Source organism: Indicator indicator, chromosome 28 (assembly GCF_027791375.1).
Source record: "Indicator indicator isolate 239-I01 chromosome 28, UM_Iind_1.1, whole genome shotgun sequence".
In the NCBI taxonomy this organism is placed as follows: Eukaryota; Metazoa; Chordata; class Aves; order Piciformes; family Indicatoridae; genus Indicator; species Indicator indicator.
In genome coordinates this window covers 11,455,899-11,476,171 of record NC_072037.1, presented here as the reverse complement: position 1 = coordinate 11,476,171, position 20,273 = coordinate 11,455,899, and the positions used below count along the sequence as shown (strand labels likewise).

The 20,273-nt window shown below is 48.2% G+C and overlaps 2 protein-coding genes across 2 annotated transcripts; one reads left to right on the top strand and one right to left on the bottom strand.

Moving 5' to 3' along the window:
- The first annotated feature begins 122 nt into the window (after positions 1–122).
- On the top strand, positions 123–3,866 carry SURF2 (surfeit 2). The gene is made up of 6 exons (XM_054393478.1): positions 123–230; positions 520–674; positions 896–999; positions 2,015–2,206; positions 2,916–3,082; positions 3,783–3,866. The coding sequence occupies exons 1-6, from the start codon at positions 123–125 to the stop codon at positions 3,864–3,866; spliced, it is 810 nt and encodes a 269-aa protein (XP_054249453.1).
- Positions 3,867–5,860: 1,994 nt separating this feature from the next.
- On the bottom strand, positions 5,861–19,687 carry SURF4 (surfeit 4). Its single transcript, XM_054393360.1, has 6 exons — positions 19,640–19,687; positions 11,206–11,392; positions 10,062–10,138; positions 9,165–9,208; positions 7,751–7,937; positions 5,861–7,168 (listed from the first exon to the last, which is right to left on the bottom strand). Exons 1-6 carry the CDS (start codon positions 19,685–19,687, stop codon positions 6,902–6,904), a joined length of 810 nt encoding a protein of 269 aa, XP_054249335.1. The 3' UTR covers positions 5,861–6,901.
- Positions 19,688–20,273: the final 586 nt, after the last annotated feature.

Genomic DNA, 20,273 nt, shown 5'->3' with positions numbered 1-20,273 from the left:
GGCCCAGGCAGCACCGGCGCGGTGGGGCCCCGCTCTATCCCATCCTCTCTATGGTACCGGCGGCTTCCCGGCGTGGCCGGCACCGGAAGTGGCGGTAGCTCCTCTCTGAACTGTGCGTCTCTATGGCGGGGCTGGGGCCTGCTGGCGGCGTGGCCATGGCAGAGGTACCCGAGGAGGAGCGGCGGTTCCTGCGGCAGCACCCGCTCCTCAGCATCGTGGAGCCGGGCAAGGTGGGGTCAGGGCCGGGCCGTGAGGGGGCGAAGGGGCCTGTAGGCGGGGACCATGAGGGGAACTGGGGTCACCTCCCTGAATGGTTCGTGAGGGGATGCAGAGGCCGCCTCCCCTCAGGGGGAACGAAGCCGGTTTGTAGCAGGCTGGGGAAAGCACCCCGGCAGACGGGCTCTGGCCGGAGGTTTTTCTCCCGCTGTAGAGGCCGGAGGATGTTGGTGGGAGATTGAAACCTCTCCTGCCCTCCCCAGCCCTGGGCTAATCCCCTGAGTTGCCGTTGTTTTTCTTCAGGTGAGATGCAGGCTGACAGGCCACGAGATGCCATGTCGGCTGTCGGAGCTGCAGGCTTACACCAATGGCAAGAAGTATCAGCGGCTGATAAAGACAGCCAGAGAGTTTGACTATGGCAAGTTTGAGCCCCATATAGTGCCCAGCACAAAGAATCTGTACGTATTTTTCTTCCCGTGTGCTGCACTGCACCTTTTGTTTGCTCTCAGACACCAAGTGGTTGAGCTTTACTAAGCTGCTGAGTCTTTGTGGGTTTTGGGAGACTGGGAAAGTCTTTTACAAAGTGTCAGCTTTGAGCAGAGTGCTTGTTAAGTGTGAGGTTATTAAGTAGTAGCAGACTTAGGCTGTGTTGTTTGCTCTTTCCTTCTGTGTCTGTCAGACACCAGCTGTTCTGCAAGCTCACTCTCAGGCACATCAACAAGTTCCCAGAGCATGTACTGCGCCATGTCCAAGGGAAGCGCTACCAGAAGGCCCTAAAAGCATGTGAGTAGCTTTCCTGAAGGTAGAACTTGATCATCTTCTGCCCTCAGCTGCTGAGGGTCCAGTAGCTCCCTGTGAAGGGAGAGGGTCAGTTACCTGTAGACTGACAGTAGTGTGCTGCTCTTGCTATGTGCGTTCCTCAGCTGGGAAAGAAGATCCCAGAGCCTAGGGATATAGAGTCACAGAATGGTAGGGGTTGGAAGGGACCTCTGAGGATCATTGAGTCCAACCCACTGCTAAAGCAAGGTCACCTAGAGCAGATCACCCAGGAACACATCCACATGGGGCTTGAAAGTCTTCAGAGGAGACTCCACAGCCTCTCTGGGTAGCCTGCTCCAGGGCTCCAGCACCCTCACAGTAAAGAAGTTTCTCTTCATGTTCAGGTGGAACCTCCTGGGTTCCACTTTGTGTCCATTGCCCCTTGTCCTATCACAGGACACCACTGAAAAGAGCCTGGCCCCTTTTTCTTGACATCCACCCCTCAGATATTTATAAACATTAATAAGATCTCCTCTCAGCCTTCTCTTCTGCAGGCTGAACAGCTTCAGGTCTCTCAGCCTTTCCTCATCACACAGATGTTCCAGTCCCTTCATCATCCTCATAGCCTCCATTGGACACTCTCCAGTATATCTCTGTCCCTCTTGAACTGAGGAGCCCAGAACTGGACACAGTACTCCAGATGTGGTCTCAGCAGGGGAGAGTAGAAGGGAAGGAGAACCTCCCTTGACCTGCTGGCCACACTCTTCCTCATGCACCCCTCTAGTAATACCTTGGAGCATTCTCACTTGAGACGAGGTTCTCAGACTTCTCCACTGTGGGTGGTTCACACATCCAGCAGTCACCAACATCTTTCTCATCCTTCCTGGTCCATAGCAGGGCTGTAGGTTACATCAATGTTTCTTAGAGTTGGAGCTTGACATATTTGGCAGTTGTGTTTGACATAAGCTTGAGGTGGAAGTGAAAAGGACTCAGGGCACAGAGTGGCCTTGCTAAGAGCTGCCTGACCCCTCGCTGTTAGATGAGCAGTGCCAGAAGGATGGGCTGGAGTTTGTCCCTGCCTGCTTGCGACAGAAGAAGCAGCGGAGGCAGCACCCCGAGGAGCAGATGAATGGAAGCAGGGAGCCTTCTGGAAAACAGGAATTCTGGGAGCCAAAGTCCAGTGATGAGGATGGAGAGGAGACAGATGACAGCATGAGTGACCTGTACCCACGTGAGTAAGGACAGTGGTGCCACCTGTGTCCTGGAGGGAGTTTGTTGGCCGATTTTGTCCTGGCTTCTTTATGATCCCAGCTGTGGCAGCTGAATTCATCCAGCTGGGGGTTCTTGGGTTGCAGGAAAGCTTACAGCACCATTAAACAGCAGAGTTGGACCTTGTAAGGTATGAGGGGAGTGAGACAAGATCCACTGGGATTTGTTGCTTTAGGTATCTCTACTTTGGTTGTTTCTCAGCAAGTCCCTGAGTTAGACAGAAGCTGGTCAGGCTGTTGTGGAGGTGCTGCCTTGTTGTAGGAGGTCAGAGTGGCACAGGATCATACAATGGGTTGGAAGGGACCTTTAAAGCTCATCTAGTCCAACTCTCTGCAGCCAGCAGAGACATCTGCAACTAAAGCAGGTTGCTCAGAGCCCCAAACAACCTGACCTGGAATGCTTCCAGGGAGGGGACATCTCCCTGCTCTCTGGCCAAGCTGGGCCAGGGTCTCAGCAGAGGTATGACACCACAGAACAGTTTGTGCTGAGCAGAGACCGGGGCAGGGCTAGAGACAGCACAAGCACCCTGAAGATTATTTCACAGGTATTTCAGCAGTGACACTTTTTATGACCAGGGACTAGAACCTTAAGACACCCTCACAGTAAAATTGGGGGCAGGCAGAGCCTGTGCACACAGGGAGCTGAATCTGAGCTAAATCTTTCTATTGTAGCTGCACTTTTCCCAGAAAAAAGCCCAGCAGCTCCAGAGGCCACAAAGAGCAGTGATGACTTCCCAATGGACAGTGAGGATGATGGAGCTGAGCAGAATGGTGACATGAATGGAGGGGACAGCAGAAGGACAGCTGCCAGCAGAGCAGTTGGCAGCAAAAGGGGAAAGGTGGGAGTCATGCTGCCACGTGCAGTGTGGAACTGGGATCTCATCCTGGAGGTGTTTGAGCTATTCCTGTCTGGGAAGCAGCAGAAGGTGCAAAGCTGTTCAAACAGACTTTCCCTGTGTGCCAGTCATTTGCATCCTGGGGTGTGAATTCCTAGCAGGAAATGTTTATCCTGCCCGTGGGAACTGGGGATGTTCCTGCCTCTACAGATCCCATCTCTGGTGGGATCCTGCTGCACACTGTCTTCACAGGCAGATTGAAGTGTGTGCTAGGGGTTCACAGAATCACAGAATCATTTTACTTTGGAAAGACCTTTAAGATCATTGAATCCAACCATGAAGAGGTTGGAAGTTTCAATAACCTTCCTCCCCAGACACCTTTTGAAGCCATAGGGTCCTTCTAGACGCCTTTCCTGCCTCCTTTGAGAAGGTGGTCAGGCCCTGCTGTACAGGACAAACCCTATTCCTGTTTGGGAAGCTTGCAGATGGCACATAGGTAACAATGGCTAAGCCTTCAAGTCCCTGCTGGATCCTTTAAAACCACACCAAATTGGAAAGGGAAGTTGTTAACTTCCACAGGGAGACCATCACTGTTTGTATCTAATGAAACCATCTGTCTGTCAGGACAACCAGGGCTGGCTCTGCCACCAGGGCTTTGGCTGGATTTGGGGTTTGGAAATAAGCCAATTTTCTTTCTCTACAGAAGCAGTCAGGCCCTTTAAAGAAGAAATTCAAGAGCCACCATCAAAAACCCAAGAACTTCAAGAAAACAATCAATGGCAAATAAACTTTATGAGAAATGAGTGGCTTGAAGGCTGTTGTGTAACAATTTCAGAGGGCTGCCTGAGGTGTTTGCCCCATTCCACCTGGGAAAATAAACAGCAGGGTGAAATAATCATAGAATTGTTTTGGTTGGAAAAGGTTTCTAGGATCATTTGGTTCAGACATTGACCCAACAGCATCATGGCCACTAAACCATGTCTCAAAGTGCCATGGCCACAGGTTTCTTGATCACCTGCAGGGATGGGGACTCCACCACCTCCCTGGGCAGGCTGTTCCAATCCCTGAACACTCCTGCAGCAAGGAATTTTTTCCTCAACAGCCTCAAGCCACCCCTCACCTCCAAGGGACCACCCTCTGCACAGAAAGGTGGTCTTCAGGAGATGGCAAAGCAAGCAGAAGGCCACTGGAGTGTCACCAGCCACACATGCCAGGTGGATACAAAGATGCCATTGTTTTATTTTGATTGTTTCCGAAAATCAAAACATTTTCAAACACAACTAAGGTACAAAATACAGCATAAAATGAGAATTTATACTTTTTTTTTTCCTTCTTTTTTTTTTTTTCCTTTTCCGTTTTTTTTTTTTTCTTCCACATAGAAAGCAAAAAAATATATTTAGAATGAATTCCAGAACACTTTTCAGAGCCAATTGATAGCTGACATCCTGGCTTGGGGGAGCTTTCTCAACCACAAGGGAAGAGGTCACTCTGTGGTGGGGAGATGCACAAATACAGCAGTGTACGTAGGAAACCAGAATCTTCCACCTCAGGACTCACAGGAGTAAGTCTGCCTGTTGTGCTGCCTAGAATATGTAATGCCCTCCACCTAACTGTGCCCCCCTCAGCACCCAAATATTGCTGATGCAAGGGACAGGATCAGTTCCTTTTCTGAGCTCTTTTGTTGGAAAGGAGACTTGATTTTCACAGAGGAAACTGAAAAACTTTCAGGCTAGTCCAGCATCCAGCTCCTTAGGACACAAAGAAGTCAAAGGAAAAAAAAAATCAACTTAAGGGCTTGTTTCCATCATTCCATTTATAAATAATGAACACCACCAGCAGCTGGGATCTGAGAATGGCTTTGCCTTGGTGTAGCCTGGAAGCTGCAGTGAAACTGAGCAGAAGCACCTTGTGCTGCATATCCCTTACTGAAGGGATCAGTTTTGCTACAGAAACAGGCAGAGTGAACACCAGGTGAAACTTTCTCCTTCAAAGCCCACTTAACCCAAAACTTTCTATGTGACCTGACCTGCAATGCTGGCTTCCACCTACCCCCAACACACCAAGTGGTTTCCTTCAGCAGCAGCACACCTTGCTACAACATAGGCCATCTGCCCCTTCCCAGCATGCAATCACTGGTTTAACTGGTTTCATGGTCAAGAGTGCTCTTCTATTTCTCAGCAGCTCTTGCAGCATGTTTTCTCTCCTAAAAATCAACCATGTCAGCTGAACTGGCCAGACTGGTGTCCAGGAAACCCTGGTCAGCAGCTCCTGCTGTTCAGCTGAGTTACTCCCTGGACAAAGAGTTGAGCAGCTTTCTCAAGGGAGAAGACAACAGTGCAAGGAATCAAGGGAACATTAGCAGGTTGGCAGGGCTTATGCTTTCTAGAGTTCTTTCATTACCTAGTGGAAGAGGCTTCACCTGGGTGACTAGCAGAGGACAAAATGCCTCCTCTGAGCAGCACTAAGCATGGTCATGGCACAGAGGTCATGGCACTGAGAGATGAAAAAGGAGCCTTCAGCTCTCCTCACCACTCTGCTGAGGAAGGAGCTCCTTAGAATAGGCAAGTTGCATCCCTGGCTGCTCACTCACTGCACAGGCTTTGCTCTTCATTCCTCAGCCACCATCATTTGCTTGCAGAGATGAGAAGGGGCAGCACAGGGCTGACCTCCACCTTTCCTCCCTGCACACCTCCAGCTGGTCTGAGAAGGCAGAGGGAAGGGGCTGTGCTCAGGAGCTCAGCACCCAGTTCTCCCACTGGTCAGCCAGCTGAGAGGCTGACAGAAGTGAATCTAAGAAGCAAAGACTACAGATTAGAAGACTGACTAGCATGGACTGAGTTGGGGGGAGAAAAAGTGGGAGTTTCTGTAATTCTGAAGACACTTTTACCAATAACCTGCATTTCAGACAGGAATTGGGGGGACAGAGCTGGTTAACAACAGAAAGGAGCTTTTATTATGGAACCTGCAGCACAACTTGGCTCCCCTCTTGGGAATTCAGGAGGGGCTACATTGGGGAAAGAATGCTGAATAAAGAGTTCTTTTGGCACAGAATTCTGACAGAACTGAACATTCTGTCTCCTTAGGACTATCTCCTCTCATTTGTTTCTTGAAACATCATTAGCCATACAGGATTCCTGATTAGAAATCCCAAACTCTCCTTTGTTCCCCTCTTCAAGAGCAGAACTGGGACATGCCAAAAACCCTCTCTCCCTTTTCTTACCTAGAGGGAAGTACAACTACTGTCAGGGTTTTCTTTTTGCCTTCTACTGGGGGCAGGAAAGGCATCCCCTTCTTAAAGAAAATAGAATTACAGGTCTCTGAGCAGCAAAATAAGTGATTAATTTTTTGTGATGCTGCTTTCCACCTGGCTAAGTAATGCTGTAACCAGCCATGGAGCTCCTTATGCAGTTTGGATGAGGGTGACAAAAGGGGTTGTATTTTTTTTTTAAGTTATATCTAGAACCCAACAGCACACTGAATGATGCAGCTGTATCTGCTCACAGTATTTCCAATTTAAAACACTGCTGACCTTAAAAGACAGCAACTGTTCTACTGCAGCTCACTGAGGCAATCAGCAAAATGCAGGTTCCTTGGGTTAGTTCCAAAATCTAGGAAGTTAGAATAAGCCTAGGCAACGTTCCTTGAAGAAAGAGGATTTTTAACTATCATGTTACTGGTGCCACTGGAAATCAAATTCAAAACATCTGTGCCTTTGATAGGAAGGGGACATGTACGTGTAAAATGCTGGCAGTTTTTGTTGAATCCATAGAGAATCAGTTCTGGACTTAATAGGTTATGTCCCAAGAAGTGTTGCTATTCCTGTTACCACTCTTTTTTCTTCTCATCCATGGAGACTCCACCAGGACCCAGTGCAACCACAAGGAGAAGCCCTCCAATGACAGACATGGTCTGGAAGAAATCGTATCTGAGGAAGTCGTGCATGGGCTTGTAGGCTGGGACGGTCCAGAAAGCATTGAAGTAGATGTTGATGCCAAAGAGCCAGATGACAAGAGTCAAGGCAGCCAGCTTAGTCTTGAAACCAATTGCCACCAAGATAATCAGGGCTGTGCCCACAATGTTCTGCAGAATCTGCAAGAGAAAAAAAAACAGTAACCCACAAGCTTACCTCTGCTGCTTAAATAGGTAGAGAAAGAGGACAGAGTGTGGGGCACTTCAGCAAGCAGGTTATCATGGCATAGATGATCCACGAATCACAGAATGCCAGCTTGGAAGGGACCCCAAGGATCATCTGCTCCAACCTTTCTAGGGGACAGCAGAGTTGAAATAAGCTGGCCCAGCACCCTGGCAAGCTGAGTCTTAAAACTCCCATGTAGGACACTCCACTGTTTCCCCTGGGAGATGATTCCAATGCCCAACTGTTCTCATGGGGAACAATTTCCCTGTGGAGTCCAATGGGAATCTCCCCAGCAGTAACTTGTCCCCTTCACCCCTTGTCTGCTCCATGTGACTCCTTGCAAAAAGGGAGTCTCCATCCTCTTGGTAGCCACCCTTTACATGCTGGGACATGGAACTTTATCTCAATATTAATTCTACTAAAAACAAACAAAAAAAAAAAGATTTAAACAAGCACTGAGCAGGTCCTGCAGGTGGTCTGGGAGTCAGTTCAATATCCTAGCTCCTTAACTCATCCTTCCATTCACAGATACTTACAGAAAAGAAGTTCATATCAAAATGGAGTAGTGTCATGAACATGAGGACCAGCAGGACACGGCCCCCCAGCTGCATGTACTGCTTTGGAGAGCTTTCCCTCATGGTGGGGACACCAGCAAACATGCTCTTCCCCTCTGAGCGTGACTCAGCCAGAAGCAGCAGCAAGCCTCCCCCTAGGGCAAGGTTCCTACAGAAAGAAAGAAATGAGGGGAAAAAAAAAAAGGCAGTTTACTACAGTTTGCACTGATCTAGAAAGTCTTCTCTGACAATTTCAACTCAAGGAGAACTGCAGAATGAGTTGGAAGGGACTTTAAAGATCATCCAGTCCCAACCCCACTTGCATGGGTAGGGACACCTCCCACTAGCCCAGGTTGCTCAAGGCCTCACCCAACCTGGCTATGAACAGGCTTGGAGGCTCCACAACCTCTCTGGGCAACCTGTTGCAGTGCCTCAACATCCTCATGGGGAAGAATTTCTTCCTAATGTCACATCCAAATCCAGCTTCTTCCAGTTTGAAGCCATTGCCCCTTGCCCTGTAACTCCATGCCTTACTGCACAGTCCCTCTCCAGCTCTCCTGTAGCCCCTTTCCAACACTGGACACCAGTGAGGAGTGCCCTGCTTTGCCCCTTGTGATTTGTGTCTGCATCAAAGTTCCCAACTGAAACAGCAGCACTGTCCAACAGTTCTGCACAACAGGCCTGTGCAGACACCTAGAGCCTGCCAGGGAAATCCAGCACCCAGAGCTCAGCCAGAGGTGCTCAGCATCTGTTACAGCTCAGATTTGGTCCTGCTGAAGTTATTCTGTACCTCAGGTTTTGCCACATATGCCAAAAGTAGTTCAGAGGTTGCACTGGGAAAACAGAACAGCAATGCTGCTGCAAAAAGTTACACATTTACAGGCTTGTAGTAAGCCCAGAGCTCCTGTGCTGCCCCCCTGCCCTCCTCTCAGAGCTAGCAGCCAGCCATCACTCAGGAGGTGACAAGAAAGCTCATGTTTAAGGGCCCTGTCTTCTACTTAGAGAAGGGGTTTAAGAGATTTAAAAGCCCAGAAGCCCCTCCACTATCCACATGCTGTAGTTTCCTTGGAAAATGGCTTCAGCCATGCATGAGCACAGCTGCTGCTTTGGCCATTTCAGCAGTAACAGCACCTCACTGATTCAGTCTGGACAGTTTGTGAGCTCTCAGCGAGCAAGCAAAGCACTTAGATCCCAGTGGGTGAGGATTAGCCTTTCCCTTCTCCACTCCTGAGCCTGCTGCCTGTCCTTTGACACAGACTCTGCTGGTTTTAAGGGCTGTAATTTCTTGGGTTTAGCGTGAATGCATCACTTGTAAAATCTTTCTAGGTGCAAAGATGATTTCCTCTGTCAGCAAGCAGCAGTGCCAAGCTTTCACTCCATTTTGCTAATGACATACCTCATCAGGAACTTCAGGTCCCATAGAATGCTGTATGCAATAGTCTAGGGAAAGAAAAAAACAGGTTAAAACACCACAGACAGGACACCAGAGTTCTGAATTTATGCTACACTCTCACTGAGCTTCTCCTATGGATAGCACAGGCCTGGCAGTGTGTTACACTGAAGGGTACAAGGTAGCTTACATCAGTGTGGCCCAGGCAGTCAGTGTAAAACAGGGAACAGGAGCCAGGATTTGATTTGTGATTCAGCCACCACAAAACTTCACTGGTTTGGAACAGGAAGGATGCCACTAGCTTGGATCCTTTACAAAAGTGTGAGCTGAAGGCCAAAAAATCATTGAATCTTGCAATGGTTTGGGTGGGAAGGAACCTTTAAAGGTCATGTAGTCTAACCCCACTGCAGTCAGCAGGTTACTCAGAGCCCCAGACAATGTGACATGGAATGATTCCAGGGATGGGATATCTCCCACCTCTCTGGGTAACCTGGGCCTGGCTCTCACCACCCTCAGAGTAAAAAAAATCTCCTCCTTATCTCTAATCTCCCCTCTTCCAGCTTCAAACCATCACTCCCTGCCCTATCAGCTTGCAACTACAAGTTCCCTGTTTGGCACATTACTGACATCCAGGTAAATTTGAGTTACTTCTGCTAAACTGGTCAAGGTCAAGTCTTGAATCAAGGTCTCCAGCTGACTAATTGCAATTACAGCCAAGGATCCGTTGGGCACATCAGAACAGAAGCAGCAAAATAGTTCAGTGCCATCAAGGACTGGCACTAGGCCAGGGTGGAAGAAAAACTGCAGGGCTGTGAGTTTGTGTTTCAATGTTGGTAGTGCTGGGGCTAAGAGTGGAGATTTGCAAGGCATGGCTTAGAAGGGCTGAAGATTTAAGCCTCCTACCTGTAATGCTATAATTCCAAACAGTCCAAAGCAGGCATATTGCACAAAGTTCCTACTCAGCACCAGGATACAGCCACCTGAGTTGGGGAAATTGAACATGGTTACACTCGGGCTTGCACAGGAAAAGATGCTGCAGGAATGCAGACTCTGAACTGAGCAGACTCCCACTTCTCCCAGCTGTGCCACAGAGAACATCCGGCAGGACATTTTAATGGCACATTGGCACAGTCCACTTGGAGAACCAAGAAGCTTTAGTGTATTTTAAGGTCTTTTATCATTCCAGAACCATCATTTCACAAATGGGAAGCACATGCTGAATGCAGTCCAGAACACATAGCACTGGGCAGCAGCTGTGTGAAAACATTAAAAGAAGTTAAAAAGAAACTCAACTTATTATGGATTTGCCTTTTTTGTTTTTCGTTTTTATTTTTTTAAGTGAAATAGCTGTTAGGGCAAACAGACTGCACTCCTTTTCCTTGAAAGCCTTTGTTTCAAGGCTTCTGTCACAAAACACTGACAGCCTTTGACATGAGGAGTGGTAACTACACTAAGTTGACTCTACACAAAAATAGGGGAGTAAAAACACCCAGGCACAAGACAAGAAATTGGCAGAGCAACCAAGAGCAGATCGCTGATGTAATGCAAACAGAAAATAATTTTACTGCTCTCCATTTCCAATATCCTGAGTCCACCTAATACACCTACAAATCTCTGCTTAGAGCCATAGAGTGGCTTGGGTTGGAAGGGAGCTCCAAAGGTCATCCAGTCCAACTCCTCTGCAGTCAGCAGGGACATTCTCCACTAGATCAGGTTGCTCAGAGCATTGTTGAGCCTGACCTTGAGTATCTCCAGGGATGAGGCCTCAACTACCTCCCTGGGCAAACCTGCAGCAGTGTCTCACCACCCTCCTTGGAAAGAATTTATTCCTAATCTCCACTCTCCCAGCTCAAAGCCACTGCCCCTCATGCCATCACCACAAGCCCTTGTCAAAAGTCCCTCCCAGCTTTCCTGTAGCCTCTTCTCAGTGCTGAGAAGTGTAAGTGGCTATGAAGCAATCAGCGAGGAGTCCGTGCTCACACCAGCCAGGGTGGCAGATACACTGCAGCACTCCAATGGCCACCTTACCAGCCTTAGAGCCACTTACTGAGCTGTCCAAAGAGGTTGATGAAGACAAAGATGGAGGCCAGGAAGTAGCCACAATTCCAGGTGCCATCGATGTAGTCCCGCTGCTCGCTCCACTGGAACCACATGCGGATGCCATCCTCCAGGAAGGTGCTGATCAGGCACAGCCGAGCCACGTGGGGCAGGTACTGCTTGGTCACCCGCAGGAACTGCAGGGAAGGGAGGCAAGGTGACACCCAGTGCAGAACAGCTCCAGGCACTCCAGGCCCTGAGGCCAGCAGTCCTCATGCACACAGCATCGTCACTGCCCAGAAACACAGATTTGGCACTTGGATTTAAGGCAGTTTGTGGAATCACAGAGATGTTTGGGTGGGAAAAGCCCTGTCAGATCATCCAGTCCAAGTATTCTCTAACTCTACCAAGGCTGCTGCTAAACCATGTCTCTCAGCACCACATCTCTGCCTCTTTTAAAACACCACTATGGATGGAGAGTCAGCCACCTCCCTGGGAGCCTGTTCCTGTGTTTGAGAAGCCTTTCTTAGAACCACAGAACTGCTGAGTTTGGAAGAAACCTTTGAGATCATTAAGTCCAAGCAATGTTCTCCACTCCTTTGAGAACACTTTGGAGTAATGGAGGAAACCTGCTGTCACACTTCACCCAAAGAACATTTTGGACAAGGACTTGTTAAAAAGCAGGATCCTTTTCTTTGCCCCTTTCTATGTCACAAGAGCTGTGTTTTGATGGAGCTCTTACTAGTGAAGGCTGACCTTGGGTTCAGTTTGTCTATCTCAGGGTTTCATGTTACAGCTCAGCTATCAGATAGCCAGGAGCTGAAAGGGCAAACCTACTCCCACCCACAGGCCCAGGCACTCACTAACAAAACCGGAGTAAGGCTGACAGGAGAGCGATTCTGGACAAATTAAAGAGCTTTCTGCCCAGCTAGGTCCCACTACCAATCTGAAAAGCAGCAGTACAAAGCCTGTGCACTTGTTGAATCAGTGCAGTTAATGTCCTGTATTTGGTTCCACAGACCCCCTCATCCTCAAGCTCACTGCTTGCTTTGCTCTGCAATTACCCTAATTCTGAAGGAATAAAATCAGAACTTCCAAGGACTGAGAGATGGTGCCCAGGAAAAACTTACTGAGCTTTACTGTGGGGAAGGTTATTACTTCATGGAGCCTTCCATCAGGATTTGCAGTCACTCAGAAAGCCAGGACCCATTTCATGCCTGGGTTCAGCTCAGCCAGATCACTACAAGGTCATGTTTGGGGTCAGGGTATGTTGCTGCTTGAGTGAGTGCAATCTAGTAAGAAATAAATGCAAACTTAATCCAAAAGAGACTAGAGTATTATCCAGGGTTTTCTGGTGGCAGGAGCTGTTTGGGCAGGCTGACACTTGTCCATGTTACAGGCCTAGAAGAGAGCTGGAGAGGGATTTTGTTACAAAGGCAGGTAGTGATAGGATGAGGGGTAATGGCTTCAGGCTGCAAAAAGATGGATTTAGGTAAGACATTACGAAGCAATTCTTCCCCACAAGGGTGGTGAGGCACTGGAAGTTCTGCAAGTGTTGAAACTTCCAGAGAAGTTCTGCAAGTGTTGAGAGCCAGGCTTAACAGGGCCTTGAGCAACCTGATGTAACAGGACATGTCCCTGCCCATGACAGGGTGTCAGAAGCAAATGATCTTTAAGTCCCTTCCAACCCAAGCCAGTCTCGGATTCATGTGGAACTGCCTTACTCCAGTGATCCCTGCAGCAGGACTTAAGAGGAGGAGCCATTTATCAGGCCCCATCATCCCACACAAAGTTCAGTGTGATGCAAGGAGCTGGGGTTGTTCAGCCTGCAGAAGAGAAGACTCTGGGGAGACCTTAGAGCACCTTTCCAGTATCTGAAGGGGACCTACAAGAAGGCTGCAGAAGGACTGTTTCCAAAGGCCTGCAGTGATAGGATGAGAGGTGACGGTTTGAAATTTGAGGAGAAGCAGACTGGGTCTTAGGAACAAGTTCTGCTCCATGATAGTGGTGGAACACTGCAACAGGTTTGCCCAGGGAGGTAGTTGAGGCCCCACTCCTGGGGATATTCAAGGTCAGGCTCAACAAGGCTCTGAGCAACCTTATGTAGTGGAGGATGGCCCTGCTGAGTGCAGAGGGGTTGGACTGGATGACCTTTGGAGGTCCCTTCCAACCCAGACCATTCTATGATTTTATGGACTGTGTCATAAAAAATAGGCAGAAGAGGCACACAGACCTTCACCATTTAGATTGACTTCAGGTTAAACAACATAGCTTATTTGCTTCTCTCTGGGCAGAATCCTGTTCTGGCAGCAGTGTATGATTTCAGTGCATATAGGAGCAGAGAGAAAAGAGACTACAGCCAGCTCTGAAAATTTATTATCACAGAATCATAGAATTGTGCTGGTTGGAGAAGACATCTAAGATCATTGAGTCCAACCACCAACCTAAGACCACCATGCCCTGAAGTGCCACATCCACAAATCCTTGCCCCAGTAATTAACAAATACTAATGGCTGTTCCAAACCCTATGCAAATGCAAAGCCTTCCTGACTGTGTAACTGAAGATTAGCACAGGCAAAGGAAATCCAACAAGCCTGCTCAATAGTTAATTAACAGTTAATATGGGAACAAACTCCCCAAGCTGTACTCTGTGCATCCAGAGTCTAAGGGTCAGGACTCCAGGTAATCGAGTCAGTTTGAATGGCAGCTGTACTCTGACTCAGGGCTGCACTTCAGGCTGTTTTACACCGTGTCAACAGTTGGATGAATGAGTCAGAAGACAATTGGTGATCTTTGTCACTCAATGAGACACATCGTGCTTTACAGCTTTCTTCCCTCCTGGATTTCACCCTCTGTCTAGCTAACCCACTGAGGATTGCCAAGGATAAAGGTGTTGTGGAAACAGGACAAAAGCTGAAGTGGTTTATAAAGTGCCTTGAGACACACAGCAGACAGGGCTTGGGTTGGAAGAAAGGGAAAGAGGACATCTGTAGAAATAAGAAAACAAAAACACTGCTGTGGAAAGGCTGGAAAAAAGCCACAAATGTTAGAGAGGGAATCATCTGCCTCTTGGCCTCACCTCTGCTGCTTCTGATGTGGGTCACACGAGATGATCTCTACCCTGCACCAGCAAACAACCCAGGTGAAAGAGCCAGGAAGGCACTGAACATTTACCTGCTTCTGTGGCACAGAGGGAACTGAACACTACCCATTAACCATGGGTGTGCACATCCAATCAGCTTGAGACAAGTCAGAGGGACTGGAGCCTGAGGCAGTGGCAGTGCTAAGCAACCTTCTGAGACACATCATCTCTGGTCACCCAGAACTCCTGTGGCTACATTTGCTGAGCTACACACAAGCTCACACACATCCTTGTTCACAGCAAGGATGAAGTAAATAAGCTTCAGAAATAGATTATATGAGCCAAAAGCAAACTAGCCATGGGGATCCAGTGAAAAAGGACAAGAACTGAAGCTTGAGGAGGGAAGATGGAGACTGGATATTAGGAAGAAATTCTTTTCAGTGAAGATGGGGAGACACTAGAATAGGTTGCCCAGGGAAGTTGTGGCTGCCCTTTCCCTGGAGGTGTTCAAGGCCAGGTTGGATGAGGCCTTGAGCAACCTGGGCTGGTAGGAGGTGTCCCTGCCCATGGCAGGGGGGTTGGAACTGGATGATCTTTAGGGTCCCTCCCTACTCAAACCATTCTATGAATAATGCACGGGAAGTACAAGAGCAGCATAACACGTATCAGGTGATTTGACAATTAGAGGATTCAGGTATAAATCACAAGGAAATGAACTAAGGACAGAGTAACTTGTAAGAAAGAGGAGACACCTAAAGTGGGACTGAATTACTAGCACCACACATCCTGGTTTTGTCCCTACACATCACTAAGAACATGTGGTTCAAATGCTGCACCCTGAGACCACTTCCTACTTCCTTTGATTCACACAGATAAAAGCAGCAGTAGCTGCAGTTAATAAACCCAACATGGGACTTGAAAGAGGCACTCAACTAAGTACAATTTCTGTCGAGATGGAGGGGGCAGTGTTAAACTCATGGCATCAAGGAACTGGATGACTTATTCTTCTATGGGCTTTGCATCAATTCTTCTCAGCACATCCTGCTTCCTTGCAAGAGGCAAAACATCTTGAGATGAGACAACAAATCACTCAAGTAAAACTATTTTAAAGAACAGCTGGTTCTGTATTGGCAGCCAAGCCCTTAATAGGCAGCAGAAAGGCTTCGTATTGCCACTTCCCCCTCTAACAGGATTAGAAAAGCAAAGATAGATTTAAATGCTCCTCTTAGTTTAACAAGCATCTTGCACAAGAGGATCCAGGGATCCCAAAAAAAAAAAAAAAAAAACCAAATGTCTGCTCAAGCCTCAGTTTTGAAAAGGAGGATTGAAATATTCAAGCCCATAAAGAGGTCTGTCCAAGGAGAGGTAATAAAGCGATTCTGATTTGGCCCTTACCGTGCTTCCTAAACTATACTCCCCCTTCCAACAGCCTCAAATCTGTTACAGATCCCATCCATTCTGTTAAGTGTCCACAGCATGGCATATTTACAGGGCTTTTAAGACCCGTACACAGCCAGGAGTTGGCAATTTTAGCTGTCTCCTAGGTGTACTCTACCCAAACAAACAGAGAAGCCTCTCCTGTGCTTGCCCATGTGTGAGTTCTTGGATCAGGGAAGCTGTGATCACAGAGATCTGCTAATCCATGCAGAAGGCCCTCTCGTGGGCTGCATAGTGTCATCAACCTGGAGTTTCTGGTAAAGGTGTATCCCAAATATCCAGGGGATTGCTTTGTTCTGGGAGGGCAGAGACCTCCAGCAGCCCAGGACAACAGTGATCTCTCTTGGAACAGGATGCTCAATCATCTGCCAGATGGAAAAATCCTTCTTCCTTTCACCACCTGTATATATCCACTTAAGGAGATCCCACTTAATAATCACAGGGACAATAACATCCATTTGTGTTAATCAATGTCTACAAGTTATTTGTGAAAATTAGAAACAGGGTCTTTCCCACCTCCTTCTAAGGCAGGAAGAGATCTCTGACCCACTAGAACGTTTCCAGTGATCTTAATCGGGTTATTAATTGCAGGACAACTTTGTGGGAAAATGCTTCCCCCCAGGTGTGCTTTTTATACTAGTTTCCTCTTCCAAATATCTGTTTGTTAATCAAACCTCTAAAATGTGATTTATTAATTGTGTACTGCATTTTATTAGCTCTCCTCATGAAACAATTCTCTCTCAGCCTAACTAGAACAGGTAAATTTGTCAGTGCACTGATCCTTTCTTGGTTTCATGTCATGAGTACATCACCAAGAGTTTCCAAATTAAGTTTTTAATCTAAACCACAGAAAAGGAGTTCAGATTAACAACTGGATGCTTTCTTCTCCCTCCTGTTTGCTGCAAAATAGGATACAGATATGTTAGAGTTAGATGAACAATGTGCATCAGCATTTATGTTGGAAAATTAAATAAAACCCCCAGGCTCTGGTTCTCCCTTAAAGTCCTTTCTCTGAAGCACTGTGACTCAAGAATTTCTTGTCATACTTGTCCATAGTTTTGTTTCAGAATGACAGGGACACCAGGCACCCATGTTCTTAGAGATACCCTAGAAAAGTTGCTTGACATCTGCTCCCTCTTCTGTGGGTTAGGGAGGAGAAACAATGAGTTCTCTAACACCAAACAATCAGCACAGGCCCCAGATACAGCTATCTTCAGTGCAAGTATGTGGTGACTGCAGGAAAGCTCTTAGCACCTAATAAATTTACCAAAAATCACTTTAAAAGAGATTACCTTATGAGTAAGTCAATTAATTAACAACATTAGGCTGGTGTTATGAGGCTTAAAACCAACCCAACATGTAAAGCTTGTAGCTGGGCATCACTCTGAACCAAGACCCCTGCTCACTCTGAACCCAGATCCCAATTTCTTGCACTGCTCACCACCCAGATTTTAAGAACTCGCAACAGCTTTTCCCACCCTCTCCAATAGCTACCAAGTCACCTTCTCCCCAGCCCTCCCTCCACCCAAAAAAAAAAAAAAAAAAAAAAAAATCAACAGGACCATCCCCAACACCCACCGAGGAGCTGTCTCCTCTGATGCAGTTCTTGCAAACTGCCAACAGCACAGAGCAGAACCACTCACCAGCCATGCTCTGCAGGCTGCAAACCTAAGCTACAGCCAAACTAAATGAACAGCTTCTTCCCATCACAAGTGACCCCACCACCAGCACTGGTGCTCACTTGACCCAAACAATGAGATAACTGCAGCCAACAGAAAAACCAACTCACTTTTTTCCACCCTGACTGTTCAGCTCTGTGACAAGAGTGCCGGTAAGAGAGAGAAGTGGAACATCACCTTGGAAGAAGTAGGCCAACCTCTTTCAGTGGCAGCCAGCTGTCAGGCAAGCTCAGCTGCCCTGTGAGATCATGCAGCAGTTCACCTCTGGATCAAGAGCCACTTGTTATTGCTTCAGGGGAGAGACTTCTGAAGAGCAGCTTGGCCATCCAAGGCATAATTTGCCATTTCAAATGGAAATGGTAGTATTTGAGAACCATTAAGCTTTAATGTTTGAATTTAAGGAACAGAAGATTCTTGCTTTTGTAAGAGACATTCTGTACTGACTGATCAGCCATGGAATTTTGCTGTAACATTCTCCTCACAAGATTTTTACCTCTTTAGGTCTTGGGCACTAATACAGGATGTGGAGAAAGTTGTCACTGAGACATGCACACACCTCCAGAACAACCACTGTCCAGCTCCATCACCCCTGCCTCCATCAAGGGCAGTTTCAACATCATTCCAAACGTTCCAAGTGTTGTTGGTTGTTTGGTTTTTTTCTAACCCACGATGAACTAACAGTTTCTGTAATGCCAAGTGTTAACTTCGCAATATATACCAAAGGTTATTGTTCAGCAAATCTCTTCACTCCTACACTGCTGACTGTTTTAGCTGCACACACAGTACTGAAAGTAACCAGTGGGGCTAGGAGGCAGCTTCTTGGAGACAGAGCTATCAAAGGAATTAGTTACTTGGAAAGCCGTAAAAATAGTTTTGTAATCTGATGGGCAAGTGCACACAAAGACCCCAAATTCTGTGGCTAAAGAGAAGACTCATCTTTAAACAGAACGTGGCCAAGCCTAAATAAAGTTGTGCCATTTAAAGCTCACTTAGGGGGGAAGCAAAAGTGCATTTCAGCTGGACAAGAGAGCTTTCAGTAGTATGAAAAAAAGGGATCTTCAAAACATCTAGAAATAGTCACACAGGAACAAATAGAAAGGTGTTATAAAAAGGTCAGGAGAAGTGTTGTAAATTTCAGCAAGTCATTTGAACACTACAGTGAGCTGACTTTCTCCTCTAAAAGGAGTAAGAGGACAAAGTGAAGAAAGGATGATAAAGATGATCCAGACACTCCATAAATTGAATATTCCACACACCGTAAGAAGCTCTGTCTCCCAGGAGCCCTCCATCTGGGGGTGGGGAAAAAGTGCAAAACAGGTTTTCCCAGTGAAACTCAGTTCCTCTGCTTTTACATAGAGGCAGCACAGCCCCCTCAGAGCTGTGACATCATGCAACACACAACTCCATACTCAGAGTTGTAGAATGAGGCTGAATCAGGTTTTCCAGAAAGCTTGCTAAATATGATTAGACTCTACCTCTTATTATCAATTAGATGAATCACCATGACAGTGAAGAGCTTTCCAACACCATCACCAGCTGATCAACTTACTTTCCAAAAAACCTCTCCCCCCGTATTAATAAGAGACCACAAACTTCGTTTTTTAACAGTGAAATCTGTAAGGGCCTCCACTGAAATAAAAGCAAAAAGGGTTACCAAACAATATCAGTTTGGTTGCTTTCATTTTGCCCCAGTTCTAAGGCACAGCACTATGCTGCTGGCAAACGTCTTCCAATCTGGGTTTTCAGATAGCAATCAAGACGTTGATTTCTGCTTTCCTGTCACCATCACTTACCCTGATTTCCCACGCCCCTTTATACCTTGTTTGCCACCTTATATTGCTTACAAAGAGGCCAGGGATTCTCAACCTCCTGCTCTTACTGATTCCTCGGGAGAAGCCCAGCTCCCAAAGAGAGCGCTGCTTCGTCCTAGGGGCAGCCACAGAGATCTCATAATAGCAGGGGGCTACCACTCCCGTGGGGCCCCGGCCACTGGGCCTGCACCGGCGGGAAACCAGACCCCAGCCTCGCACCGCAAAAGCCCAGCGCCTCACCAGAGGGACAGACAGGCGGACCCTACACCGTACCGCCGCCATCCCGGCCTACCTCAGCACAGCCCCCAGGGCGGCGGCGGCCTGCACCCCCCACCCCCCCTCAGCGGAGCGAGCCGCCCCTCAGAGCCGGCCCCATTGCCCGAGGGAGCGGCCCAGCACACAAAGGCCGACTGGAGAAAACAAGTAGGCACCCACCTGGTCCGCGAAGTCCTCAGCGGTGCCCATGATGTCGTTCTGACCCATGGCGGCTGAAGAACGGAGAAGGAAAAAGGGAGGGGAAAGGAAAGGACGCTGCCGGCTGCTAAGCGCCTGTGGCCCAGCCTCACTCTGAGGGACGGCGGCGGGAAGGGCGGGCACGAGAGCAAACTGAGAGAGCGCCGGGCCGGGCCGCGCCGCCGCTGGGCTCTGCTGCCACGTAGGCCAGGCCTTAAAGGCGCCGCGCGGGCGGCAGCGCCGGCGCACACGGGGCGGGGCCGCCCCGCCCAACGGCGGCCATCGCCCCGCCCACACACGGACAAACCCCGCCCACATGACGCGCAGTCCCGCCCGCTGCGCTCACGGCCACGCCCATCAGCCGCCACCTCCCCGCCCTCCTATAGGGGCCGCTCCCGCCTGCTCGCCTGCCTGAAGGAAAGGGTGTTGGGGGGCTGTGTGCGGCACTTCTTCCCTCCGCTTCTCCTGTCCAGCGAGTGTTACAAGGGTGGCTTTCGAGCTGAAAGCGTAGCCTGAGGGAAAGGGAAGCTTTCTCAGTTCTGTGGATGTTGGGCAGCACCTGAAGGGTGGCTCTGGGCCTAAGGGTCCTTTTGCACCTGCTCCTTTGCCTGCCTCA